Source organism: Anomalospiza imberbis, chromosome 20 (genome assembly GCF_031753505.1).
Source record: "Anomalospiza imberbis isolate Cuckoo-Finch-1a 21T00152 chromosome 20, ASM3175350v1, whole genome shotgun sequence".
Taxonomy (NCBI): domain Eukaryota; kingdom Metazoa; phylum Chordata; class Aves; order Passeriformes; family Viduidae; genus Anomalospiza; species Anomalospiza imberbis.
Genome location: NC_089700.1, coordinates 11,215,912 through 11,228,557, shown reverse-complemented (window position 1 = coordinate 11,228,557; position 12,646 = coordinate 11,215,912). Strand labels below are relative to the sequence as shown.

The window sequence follows — 12,646 nt, the reverse complement described above, 5'->3', positions numbered from 1 at the left end:
GAGGGACGGACGGAGGGCCAGGGGGGAGGCAGGCCGGAGGGAGGCAGGCCGGAGGGAGGCAGGCCGGAGGGCCGGAGGGCCGGAGGGAGGCAGGCCGGCGGCCGGGCCGCACCCGGCGCCGTTCGAACCCGGTCCCGCCGCCGCAGGGGCCGCCGGGAGCGCGCGGAGCTACGGCGGCCGCGCGGGCCGGGCCGGGCGGAGCCTCCGCTGCTGCCGCCATGGGCTGGGAGGAGAGGCAGGTCCGCGGGTACGCCGAGTTCGTGCGGACGGCGCAGAGCTACCACGGCCGGCCCATCTTCGCGCTCTTCTGCGGCGATAAGGACGCCGAGGGCAGGAGCTGGTGTCCCGACTGCGTGACGGGTGAGGCCCGTGGGGGGAGCGCCCTGCCTGCGGCACGGGCCGTGTCGGTCCCGAGAAAGCCGGAGAGGCCCCGGGTGCCTTTCCGGACAGTGCCGGGCGGGCACGGCAGTGCCAGTGCCGGTGCCAGGCTCCAGGCGCCGTTTCCCCTGGAGAACTGAACGGCCCGGGCGGGCTGTGACCGCAGCTGCCGCGCTGCCCGTCTCGCTGCCCCCAGGGAACGGCACGGGCTGTTGGCGAAGGCCGTTCGGCCCAGCAGGCAAACAGCCGTGAGCCCTGCGGGCAGTGTCACCTGTGCTGCACGCGGCGCGCAGTGCCCGCCCCGACGCTGTCCAGCGGCAGCGGTTCCTTCTCAGAAATCAGCGCACCGAACTGCCTGGGCTTCACGGGTCTGAGCAGGCATGAAGGTGCGTTATGGAACCGTCACCCTGCAGAAGGGCGCTGTGCTGGGCTACCACACCCAGGGCAGGACAGAACGAGTGTTTCTCTTCGTCTTAGAGAAGAAATTGGCCTTCACTCCAACACAAGTCCAGTCAGCGTTCGAGCATGTAATAAACTCTGAAGAACTTGTGGCTAGCCAGGTGCAGCGAAATACAGATCTCTAACTAAAGCAGACAGAACATTAATTAGCAGCCTTGCTGGTCCAAGTATATCCATGTGATTCTGTAGCATGAGTACTTAGTACTAACAGATTTTTTAAATTATTTTGTAGCTGAGCCAGTTGTGAGGAAGGAACTTCATAACCTGCCTGATGAGTCAGTTTTCATCTACTGTCTAGTAGGAGATAGACCCTAGTAAGTACCTTTGAATGCTGACAAATGGGATGACTTTGTTTTCTTGGTGGACTGGTGGTTAACCTGTTGAAGAAACTGGCTGAGCTGTCCTTTTCTGTAAAGAGTCAATCATTTGCTGAGGTCTTCACCATCTCTGACATAACCTATCTGCATGCTTGTTTTGAGAAGGGCATTGGGAAGATGTGCGGCAAAGGCCTTTGAATAATTTTGAAGCTATTTTAACTTAAAAATGCCCCTCTACAAGCTGTGCTTAACACCTTCTTTCTGAACAGCTGGAAAGATCCCAACAATGAATTCAGGAGGAATCTGAAACTAACAGGAGTGCCAACGCTACTTAAATATGGAACAGTAAGTGATTTATGTTCTGGATCTACAAGCATTGAGATGGGGACCTGGCAGGAATTTAGTGCTGTAAATGAATTAGTCACTTGTATTCTCTGAGAACCCTCTCTTGTTCAAGGCGACCAGAGCATTCTAAACAGCTCTTCTGCTCCCTGGTCCTCACTCAAACAGTTCCTCAAGAGAGAACCATTCTGGTTATTATGTAATGTCTATAATAAACATGCAGTAAAGGGAACACGTGCACTTGGCTCATAGTGCTTGAGGGGTTGAGAAACTTCTTAGCTACATATTGTTACTGTTCCTGATTTGCAGCTCAACTTTTGAAAAATCCAAACACTGAACTATGGGAGTGAGACTCAGACTGCAGCTCAAGTTGTAACTTGTACATGTTAGTTAAATTAGCAATTACTTTCTTAGAAATGCCTCTTCCAAGGCCAGAAGACCCTCAGGAATGTTTCAGTTGTAGTTACCTTTCTTGTTCCACCCACACTACCTCACTTCCCAGGACAAAGTTGCTGGATGTGGCTAATGTTAGTATGTACAAATGGCTCTCAGCTAGAGCAGGATTTTTAATTATGAACTTTTCTTTCAGCCTCAGAAGCTGGTTGAAGAAGAATGTTTTAAAGCAGAGCTTGTGCGTATGTTGTTTACCGAAGACTAAAGCCCTCACTAGTCAATCATTGATGAAGATGGTAGTCTCAGTTACTGCACTGTCCTTTCAAGGAATTACTGACCTTTGTTAAAACTTTAATGATTAATTACTTTGGACTAGTCAAGATAAATGTCCTGAAATTCTGGGTCCAAACCTTACACTAAAATCTTACAAGAAAAACTGTATCTTTCCTTTCACGTCCAAATAAACTTGAGTTTGTGAACAACCTCTTTTCAGAAACTCAGATTAGCCTGCACTTACTGAAGTATAACTACAAAGTTACACTTACAGCGAGTAAGCAGGAAGGGGAGAAACAGAAAGACTGCCTTCCTAAGCCTGACCACATAATTACTGAAACTGTTAAGATAAATTTTCAATGCCAAAGATGTTTAATGGCTTATCTGTTCAGTCCAAGTGTGATAATGTGATGGCTGACAGCTGGAGTACCTACTCCTACAAGGACATGAAATACAACTTGAATGCACCAGAAATACAGTCTGAAAATATGAAAATTAATACCCTGGCAGCTGCCAAGAGCTATGTTCTTAGAATAAAAAACTATACAGGAATAAATGGTAAGTGTTTCTCCAACACTCCAAGCAATGGCACGTTTCCCCACACACCCTGTTCTTGTTACATGGAGTGTAAAGAGACTCAAGAGCAGCCACTGCTGCACAGGCAGAGGCCAAGCTTCAAGGAAGCTGAGTTTAATAGAACAGAGACAGCTACAGCTTGCTTCCTTCTCTATCCTGCAGAGTTTATCAGCACTTACCTCTGCTCCACTGTGTACACCCCTGATTTCTATCCGTACAATGTGCTGTAAGGAAAACAAAGTTCCATCAACAATGACTGCCAGGGAAACAGAAGTGACATGTAATAGCTCAGCTTGGTTTCAAGGAAAAACTGCACAATTTTGACTTTGTCTATCATCACTTCACCTTTGCCTGTCCCAGAGCTGTAAGTAGTAGGGAGTTCTTAGTGACACTTCAAGACACATCATTATTCTCCAGGGAAAAGGCTTCCTAGGAACAGCCTTTAGAGCTACACTTCTGTGTAGATAGTTAGTAAGTGACAAATCTAGATTTTGTTTTCAAAATCAAGAGGAATTGATAACTATTGTAGTAAAGTTCTTACAAAATTGTCCATGCTATAAAATAAATTGCAGATGTTTATTAGTTTTTAAAAGAGTTGATGAAACAAAAACCCCAGTCACTTGATAAATTCAAATAAAAGGGACAGAGCCAGAGCCAAACTTGCACAAGAGTTCATTCATCTCCTATAAATACTAACACAAAGTACACCTTATCATCACTACTCCGTGTGCTTTTCATTTTACAGAGGTGTTGTTTTGTTGCTGCTGCTCAGCCAGTGCCTGCTGGAGGCGCATCCTTTTCCGGGAATAGTGCTGCCAGTGGAGGATCTGTTGCTCATCTATAAATTTGGCACACTGAGCATTGACCAGCTCTTTGCGGAAATGTTCATACTGGAGCAGCTCTAGCATATGCAGACATTGAGGATACCTGGGTTAAAAATAAACACACTTTAATACAGGTTTTTACAAGGGACGCTAAATCTAGAGTCTCCAGTACTTCTGTGGGTCGTTAGTTTTGACTGGTATGTGCTTTACCCAAGTGTGAAACCACTTCAGCATGAACACTGTGACTTGGTAACTGCAGCATCAGGCCAGGAAACAAGGAATCCAATCCCAGTAATAAATGCACATTCCTGCTTACTTAGAGTAGCTTCCCCAATGGCTTGGTTTGATAGACCAAATCCGTCCGTCCATCCATCCAACAGGCTTTACAAGGCCTCTTTCCAGAGCCCAATGAAAGGCGACCAAAACCATTTTCCCAAAAGCGGAAGGAATTTGCACACTTGCAAAAACACAAAATCATCTTTTGTCTCATGTAAGCATCAATAATGCAAAATTGATCTTAAAATGCATTTACTGCTTTTTTACCCTAATGTTCAATAGCTTGATTTTAAACCCATTGAAAATGCAGATTAAGCTTTTAAAGGAAGATTCTATGCAAAACTCATGAAATTTTTATATATTTGCCCATTGCTGCTACATGTGGACTACTGGAACCAGGAAAATCTACATTGCATATGACCATAATCTTGCATAATCTATGTTGCAGGGAGGACAAAAGTAACGTTACAGGCAAAAATGAAATCCTAACGTGCTGCTGTACAGTGTGTAAAATGAGGTCAATGCCAAACCATTAAAATGGAGAAACTTAAGGGAATTTAGCACTTACTTCAGGTATTTTGCATATTCAGGTTCTTTCCAATAAAGTAAATATTTAAGATAATTTACAAAAGCTTTATCTTTGAAGTAGCCTCTTTGTGCAAGAACTGAAATGACAAATAAGGAATAGACAGTTACAGATGGGTGTAAAATATCAGCCCACTTGAAAAAAATCACAAAGTCAAAACTTTCTCATTACAATCAAATTTCAATAATTTATATTTGGCAAATTAAAAAACCACAGGTCAAAATAAGATTTTTATGTCAACAATAATAGATTGGTCTCATCCCCCTTACAGTTTGTATCTTTTATTGAATGGAACAGCTTTTTGAAATACAAAAATTTTGACTTTAGCATCAAAATTAGCAATGAGTTATACATAGTACCTAAAACTATTCACATTAGTACAATTCTGTTTTCAGATGAAGGAATGCTGTTAACTTTACATTACTTTTTAATAACAGACTGGAACTTGTTATTTTCTTCCTCCATCAAATAAATGCTTTTTTTTTTTTTTTTTTTTTGCATTCCAACCAACAAAAGACTTTGCATTTAAAAAAAAAATCCACCTGTTAAACAAATTATTTACAGGCTAGTTTTATGCTGTGAAAAGCCTTTTCTTTGTTTAGCCCTCTCTCCATATTAAACATTACCAGTAACAATAAACATCATTACACTATTATTAACTTATCCAGGTCCTTTAAGTACTCACAGTTGAGGTAATTTGGGTTTGCCAGACACTGAACAAACTCCAGCTCCAACTGGAATCGAAGTCGATTTCCTGTATCATCTGATTCGAGAAAAAACCAGTAAGAACTGGACCCACACAACAGACTGAAAATAATGGCAGTCGAGTGTCAGCGGGGGCCAAAGCGGGCTAGGGTGGGCGAGGGCCGCGGCCGGCGGCAGCGAACCGCACAGCGCGCGGGGCCGGCCTGGCCGGGGCAAGCCCGGGAGAGGCCTTGGGGCTGCGGGCTCCGAGGGGCCCCCGCGCCGTGCGGCGGCCGCCCTCGGCCTGCGCGGGCCCGTCACACCCGGCGCTCTGGGGGCCTGGGCGGCCGCGACAGCGGCCCCACGGGGCTCCCCCCGGGGCTCCTCCCGGGGCTCCTCCCGGGGCTCCCCTCGGGGCTCCTCCCGGGGCTCCTCCCGGCCCCGCTCCGGCCCCGCTCGCTCCCGCACCTGCGTCCATGTCCGCGGCGCGCACACCGGCGGCGGCGAGCCCGCCCCCTGCCGACGGCCCGGCGAAACGCAACGCTAAGCACTCTGGGAACGCAGCGGCCGTTGCCTAGCAACGGCGGCGGCCCGGGGCGGCGGCGGCCTGGCGCGGCCGGCCTCCGCTCCGGACACGGTGCGGATGCGGAATGGTCTCTTGTGCGCAGCGTCCCTGCTGCGCTGGAGGCGGCTCTTGGAGACACCGTTCGTTCCCGGTCCCGCTCCCGGTCCCGGTCCCGCTCCCGGTCCCGGTCCTGGTCCCGCTCCCGGTCCCGCTCCCGCTCCCGGTCCCGGTCCCGATCCCGGCCGTGTGCCCCACAGAGTCCTTCGCACTCGGCCCTAGGCACTGACATTGCGGGCCGTTTTACGGGCCGGGTTTCCCGGCCTCCCGGGTCTCGCCAGGGCCGCGCGCTGCTCGCAGCCCTTCCCCGTGGCTGCCCGGCGGAGCAGCCTGCGAGCCCTCGGGAGCGGGGAGCTCGGCACAGCCGACGCCAGTCCCTCTCTCCCGCGGTCAAACAGCAGCTCCTGCTGGGATACAGCAGCAGGGCACCGAGCAGCTGCTCTTGGAAAGAGTATCCAAATAAACCCCACACTGAATATGGCACTGTACAAATTCCTTCCTTCTCACGGTGCCCTGCTGCAGTTCACGGCAAAGCCCAGAGAGCTCAGAAATCATTAAAGTACAAACCAAGGCATTTCTAAACAACCAGCACTCCGTTTTACATCAATCGCTTTTTCCTGCGGCAGCCTCCAGCCCTGCAGGATTTCACCGAGTGAAAAAAGCCGGGTCACACACGCGCTGCTTGTGCCAGGGGATCCAGTGCACGTGCAGAGTGACATTCCTGGGACAGCAGCTCCTACGGCTCTTCCCGAACACGAACATTCCTTCTGACAGGAACACGGGGAGTGTTTTGTCCGTTTGCCACAGAGTCCAGTCAGTCCCAGAGCCATTAGAATGTGGCTTCGGGGTCAGTGTTCCAGGCATGTTTTTTTCCCCGGAAAACCCTTCAGCTGGGAAGGATAAAGAGGATGAAGGTTTGTTTGTATTTGCAGAACATGCATTTTAGCTTTGTACTAGACAAAGCCACTGTTCGTCACTTCCAGAGCAAAAGGAAGTGGAGAGAATCGACAGTAAAACACTAACCTGTATTTAAAGTTTAATGGTAAATATTGGACAAAGTTTGGAGCTTTGCGGGGTTTATTTGTTTGTTTGTTTTTCGTAGTGACTTTACAGTCAGCCAAGGAGATTTCTGTCAACCTCTGCACTTAATTCTTCATTAATTAAAACACAGTTGTTTCAGAGTAAAAACACTAATAAGCAAATGCTTCATGAGTGAGCAGCAGCAGTGGAAGCAATCTCTACAGACTTACCTGAAATCCTTCTCATTTCTTCTTTTTTTTGTTGTTTTAATTATTTTCAATTTTCATTTGTTGAAGTACTTTTGGCATCCAACATAGCAATTTTCTGTAATACTATATTTTCCTATGCAGTATGAATTTTTCCCTGGGAATTGCTTTACAAAAACCATATAAAAAGGATTCATGCATAGTTGTTTCTTAATAAAAAAAGGTTGCTTTCTTAGGCAACATTTTAGTGGTTGTGAAATACTACTATTACTATATCAAAACATAACAAGTCACTCCCCAGTAAACACAGACTTTGAGCTAAAATAAGAGATCAAATAGATCCCACGTGTCTGCATTGCTATTCTAGAACAGGATTTCTCTCCCAAGAGTGACTTCAGAGGAGAGAATCCTAAAAAAGGATTGGTCACAAAAATAAATTACAATGTAGGTTTGCCCGAGTTGAGTCAAACATCTCAATTCTTGTCCATCAAAATTAGGAACAAAATTGAAAATCAGGATTTTAGTATATGAGATTTTATAGAATAAAGGATTTTATATATGAGAGCATTCTCTAAGAGAAGTTTGAGGGTTTTTTTGTTTTGCTTTGTTTTGTTTTTAAATGTCAGGTGGGCCAAACTTGCAGGGTGTGTGTAATATAAATGCGAGCCAGAAATTTGTCTTATTGTCATAGAACAAGGATGACAATGCTGCCTCTGTTTCTCCTTTCATAGAGACTAGACTGCTGTCATTGCTGTTGCCTGCCCAGAAATGTGATGGTTTAGGACAATAAGTTTATCTTGACTCATTAGAACTGGCATAGAGACACAGCTCTTAAATTGAGCCACTTCTGGGACCTGAAGCACCAAAGTTTTATGAGACAAGAGAAAGTAAAGTCTCATCTGGCATGCTGTTGAATCTTGAAAGTTAACACTGAGGAAGAGAAATGCTGCAAAAGATTCCTCTGTGACACCATAGTGCAGTGCATTTGCACCAGAGAGAAAAAAGGTCCAGCAATTTCATCACTGAAAACTGATCAAGTGAGATGAAACAGGGAAGTGTTTTACACCAGTGCATGAAACCCAAGACATCCCCTCTTGTTCACCCCGATTTACCCAATGCTTTGGAACAGAATGCAAACTGATACTAACATGGACATCTGACAGGATTTTACCCACAGAATGCAAGATAGCTCCTGTAGATGGAGAGCATCCTGCTTCAAATATGGTTAAATAACAGAGGGCAGAGTATGCATTATGTTATATATATAACAAGCGAGCACAAAGTCTGCAATTTTTTTACTCCAATGCTATAATTGTAATTCAATAGAAACAAAATCATAGTTTTCAGTGACTAAAACAATTGTCAGAACATATTTAATTAAAGGCTTAACTCTTCACTAAGTTCTCTTTTTTGAGGTCAAGAAACTGGCAGGTAATGTGCATTTCAGAAGGCAGCCAGTAACAGTCATGGTGCAACCACTTCATCTGCAGATGCCAAATACCATTCAAGCAAGCTGCAAACTGGATGAAATAGTGTGAAACGACTGGTGTATTGAAGGCACTGGCACATGTACTTCTGTGACTGTGATACTCCTCCAGCTTCAGACAAACACTAGAATTCAAAGATAAATTCAAGATTAAATGTCATGTGTCAGAAAGCATTTTATGTTTTTCGATAATAAGTTGGTTAAAAATATGTGAGGGCTTCTATTAGGACACGTGGACAGCAGGTGAATTTGAAGTCAGCCATTTGCCAGGAGTCATATACATTCCTATGTTTCTGATTTCTGACCGTATACCCAAGGCAAAATATTGAAGTAAAATAGAAATTTCCTCCAGAATAATAATTCCTTAATTGAAAGGTTGTGTTAACTTTGTTTCTGGTGGAAATTTGATCTTCAGCTGGCTTTCTAAAATATTTGCTAAGACCCAACCCACGTTATTGTTCTCAAAGAAAAGCTTACAAAGGAAACGACAATAAATTAGATTTAGTATATGGAACATTCAGTTCTTTCAAGAAAACGGTTTGTCTATAAAAAAAGTTTTATGAACATTGTAATGAGGCTCACACTAACTGAAGCAGCTTATGAAAACTCATTGAAGTGCCATGTGCCAAATAAGACTGGGAAATAATTTTGTGTGGGTAAATAAAGCACTGAAGTAAACTGGGGAAGGATAACATCTTTTCTCTGACAGAAGAAAGAGCCTCTTTCTTCAGGCCACAATCTACAGTAAATGTAAATCTACATTTACACCATAATAAATGGGCAGCTATTGACTAAGTGCTCTAGAAAAACCTAAATGGGCAAAAATAGCTTCAGTATAGTCAGCTCTATTTTTAAATAACTACCAAACGTTGTATTAAGCAGTCCCCAATCACCTCAGGGCAGCATGGCATGCCTACCTTTACTCTGTGTTCCCAGTGGTAAGGGCTGTATTTCCCTCAGAATTTCTGCCAAGCAGAGGCAGTCTGCAGTGCATGGCAAGCCCTCTCTGTGCCACAGACCCTTCACTCAGGGGCCAGCACAGATACACAAAGGGGGAGGTCTGATCTGACACTGAAGAGCTGCCACTGGGATGGTTCTTCTGGGCAGAGGAGAATCAGCACCCTGCCATTAAACCATGCAGACAAATGCTGAGCCTAAATCTTGCAGGAGACTGGTGGCCTTGTGGTGCAAGGCAAAGAAGTGTTGAAAACCTCTCAATGGCACAAAGAGATTGATCAGACTTGTCTAAAGTCACACATTTATTCACCCATGCTGGAAAACATTGTGAAAACTCTGTCACTTGATCCAAGGGATCAGGATTCATTGCCACCCACTTCTTCACATATTTAGCACAGACACTCAGGGGAAAAAAATGATGTGAAGTATGTAAAAATGTAAACAATATGTCACTACTAAAAAGGAAGAGAAACCACTGCTGCATTTTGGCTAAGACTGATTCAGTGCTCTATTTCTTTTTCTGGGCTGATTTTCACCAACTGTCCAATTCCAACTTTGTCAGCAAATGCTGGGTTTGGCTACAGCCAGGTTATTGCTATTTCAAGTGGCAACACACCTGAGCTGGAAAACAAAGGCTGAATAAGCCAAACACTGAGTTCAAATGAGATCAGAACTCAACTGGAATGCACTACTCGCTGCTCTGAACTCAGTGGATGACACCAACAAATCTGAACCACTCTTCATCTTGGGGACTTCTTCTAATCATGTAGACAATGCTGAAAGGTTTTTCTTCTCTATTTCACAGATCTAAACGTTCAACATATGGGCAGGAAATACCTTTGTTCTCTCCTTGTATGTTTTCTTGTCGTTTGGTAATTCATGAACCCATTCACAGTTGTGAGACCATTCCCAAGCACTAGTACACTGTGGGAACAAGTTTGCACACTAGTACATGACCAGGCAGGAACCCTGTGCAACAGCAGCCCAGATCACAATGCTGCAGGTTTAGGACACTCAGTATTTGCAGAAACAGCATTAGCAACTTGATATTTTGGTAAATTGGTATTTTGAGAGAAGAAAGGAAAAGCCAAGGATCCATAGAGAGTGGGCAGAAAATAAGAAAGCATTAATTTAGCTCCTTAGAGGCGGCACTGCCAGCTGGCCAGCTGACAGACTCACTGACCACAAAGAATCACACTCTGCCCTCATATGGTAAAATGGGAATTGCTTGCTCACTCAGGGTGGCTGAATAACCCACCCTGACAAAGCCCACACTGAGGATCCTCCCATGTTTTCTGCGGGTGCTGGGGGTGCATGTTTTAAAGTGAGGGGCAAACGGATTCTTTTATGCCACTACCGTAGGACCATCACAACTTCTGCATCTAAAACAATATTTCTTTGATGAGCAACAAAACCAGTGCCATGTCTGGTAAGTTTCTATGATACTTGTCTGCAGCTGAAGGGGCTGTAAACCAGATCTAGTCACAAAGCAATTCTCCTTGCATTGTCCACTGCAAGCAACGTGTATTTACTCAGGGCACTGGAACAGGACACCATGCATGCTTGCTGCTGAAGAAAAGCTCATTTGTGCCTGTTATATTGGAAAGTTTGTAAAACATTAATTCTTAAAAACTGGTTGTGTTTCTTAGATTCTTACAATCCTTTACTCTGAAATGAATGAGACAGTTCGTAGGGTATGCCACCTGATTTGGTCCCACCTGAACATCTTCAGAGATGCAAACTTGAGTTGTCACTTAGCTGATGAAAGAAGAGAAACCAGCGATATTCAGGTCTGAAGACACTTAAAAGTGGTGTCCAAATCTCTGATTTGCATTATTCACTACAGCGTGTACCTTCCTGGATCCTACAGGGGCTGGGGCAACAGTGTGCTACAGTGGAAGCTAATGCAGAAACAAGTGGTCCACTATGTTACACAGCAGGGGAGACAGTTCTAGAAAGTTTTTATTTGCCAGGCTCTAATTATGCAACTCACCCATTTAAATTAAATATGAATCAATCACAGGATATCATAGAAGTCTCTCAAAAAGAAACTGCTACTAACAGTACAGAGAGGTGACACATCCAATACTTCACAGTTACAATAAACTCAACACTCTTTATTACCCCACATGCACACTTCCCTGGCCCAGCACTCCTGACCATGAATCACCCTGTGTGACTATTGATGAAAACAGCATTTGCTTCCTTCTTGTCCAGCAACAGAGTGAAGCTCTTCACTAGCTGAGGTGAGAGCAATCTCTTCCTTTCAAGAAACTTTTAGAACATTCTTTTCTGCAAACAGCACAGTGAACTATCTGTCCTACAGCTTTTAGCTGGAACTGGTTTTAGAGGAGTTTCAGTCTGCATGAACTGAGATAGCCAAGCTCAGTATCATCTACCCATGCAAGCTCCCCTGTGTCTTACTTGTCAGGCAGAGCAGAGCAAGCACCATATATCTGGCAAAAATAACATGTTCTCACACTGTGAAGTCCATCAGAAAGCAGAGAAAGTCTCTTTCTCAAATGCCTTTAGATACCTAGAGATACCAATCAGCATTAAGTGGTGACTGCCAAAGGACAGAACGTGCTCAACTGTTCCTGGTTTCACTTTCTTAAAAAAAAAATACTGTGATAAGTTTCAGGTGGTGACAAATATCTGTGAGCAATATTTCATCTGCCAATTCTTGGCACTAGGACTGGCCTCTTCCTTAGATAGACTCTGCAAGTGGAAGAGTGTTTATCCACATGCTCCACCATTCCCTGGAAGAAGTGTGAGGCTGCACCACATGCAGCCAGCTGGGAATCAGGGAGCCATTGGTGGCACTTGGGAACAACATTCAGCTGACAGTTTATGGTGCTTAGTACTGTGAAAGAGCATAAAAGATAAAAGCATGAAAATCAATTCTTAAAGCAGTTTTCTGCTCAAAAAAAAGCACCTGGTCATTTTGTGGATAAATATTTCCCTCACTTCTAGATAAAAATGTATTTTTCCAGTTCCATAAAGGAAATTCACATTAATAACAGAACTACTGAATATCCTAAACACAATGCTATGCTATATGCCAGATCTTCTACACAGAATTCTATGATTCTATAACTTAACACCTTGTATCCCTTGTCATGAGGTGGGAAATCACTATGGCTGCAGAATTTGACCCTTATGTCCTCACAACAACTTGGTGAGGTAGATAGGTTCCATAACATCTTCTTTAGGAGGGGAAATAAGCACAAAGAGGTGAACTGACTTG

The 12,646-nt window shown here is 44.7% G+C and overlaps 2 protein-coding genes across 2 annotated transcripts; one reads left to right on the top strand and one right to left on the bottom strand.

Annotated features, from left to right (window-relative positions):
* The first annotated feature begins 181 nt into the window (after positions 1-181).
* On the top strand, positions 182-2,371 carry TXNDC17 (thioredoxin domain containing 17). Its single transcript, XM_068210810.1, has 4 exons — positions 182-360; positions 1,070-1,151; positions 1,424-1,499; positions 2,086-2,371. Exons 1-4 carry the CDS (start codon positions 219-221, stop codon positions 2,152-2,154), a joined length of 369 nt encoding a protein of 122 aa, XP_068066911.1. The 5' UTR covers positions 182-218; the 3' UTR covers positions 2,155-2,371.
* A 929-nt stretch (positions 2,372-3,300) lies between these two features.
* On the bottom strand, positions 3,301-5,653 carry MED31 (mediator complex subunit 31). Its single transcript, XM_068210808.1, has 4 exons — positions 5,577-5,653; positions 5,110-5,187; positions 4,407-4,503; positions 3,301-3,665 (listed from the first exon to the last, which is right to left on the bottom strand). Exons 1-4 carry the CDS (start codon positions 5,584-5,586, stop codon positions 3,473-3,475), a joined length of 378 nt encoding a protein of 125 aa, XP_068066909.1. The 5' UTR covers positions 5,587-5,653; the 3' UTR covers positions 3,301-3,472.
* Positions 5,654-12,646: the final 6,993 nt, after the last annotated feature.

Excerpts from the sequence above, each read along its gene's own strand:
- TXNDC17 (XM_068210810.1), top strand. The coding sequence starts at position 219 with ATGGGCTGGGAGGAGAGGCAGGTCCGCGGGTACGCCGAGTTCGTGCGG. Across the intron at positions 1,152-1,423 it reads CTAGTAGGAGATAGACCCTA|CTGGAAAGATCCCAACAATG; the intron begins GTAAGTACCTTT and ends CTTTCTGAACAG. Across the intron at positions 1,500-2,085 it reads CGCTACTTAAATATGGAACA|CCTCAGAAGCTGGTTGAAGA; the intron begins GTAAGTGATTTA and ends CTTTTCTTTCAG.
- MED31 (XM_068210808.1), bottom strand. Across the intron at positions 4,504-5,109 it reads AAACCCAAATTACCTCAACT|TTCTTGCACAAAGAGGCTAC; the intron begins GTGAGTACTTAA and ends TTGTCATTTCAG. Across the intron at positions 3,666-4,406 it reads GAATATGCAAAATACCTGAA|GTATCCTCAATGTCTGCATA; the intron begins GTAAGTGCTAAA and ends TTTTTAACCCAG.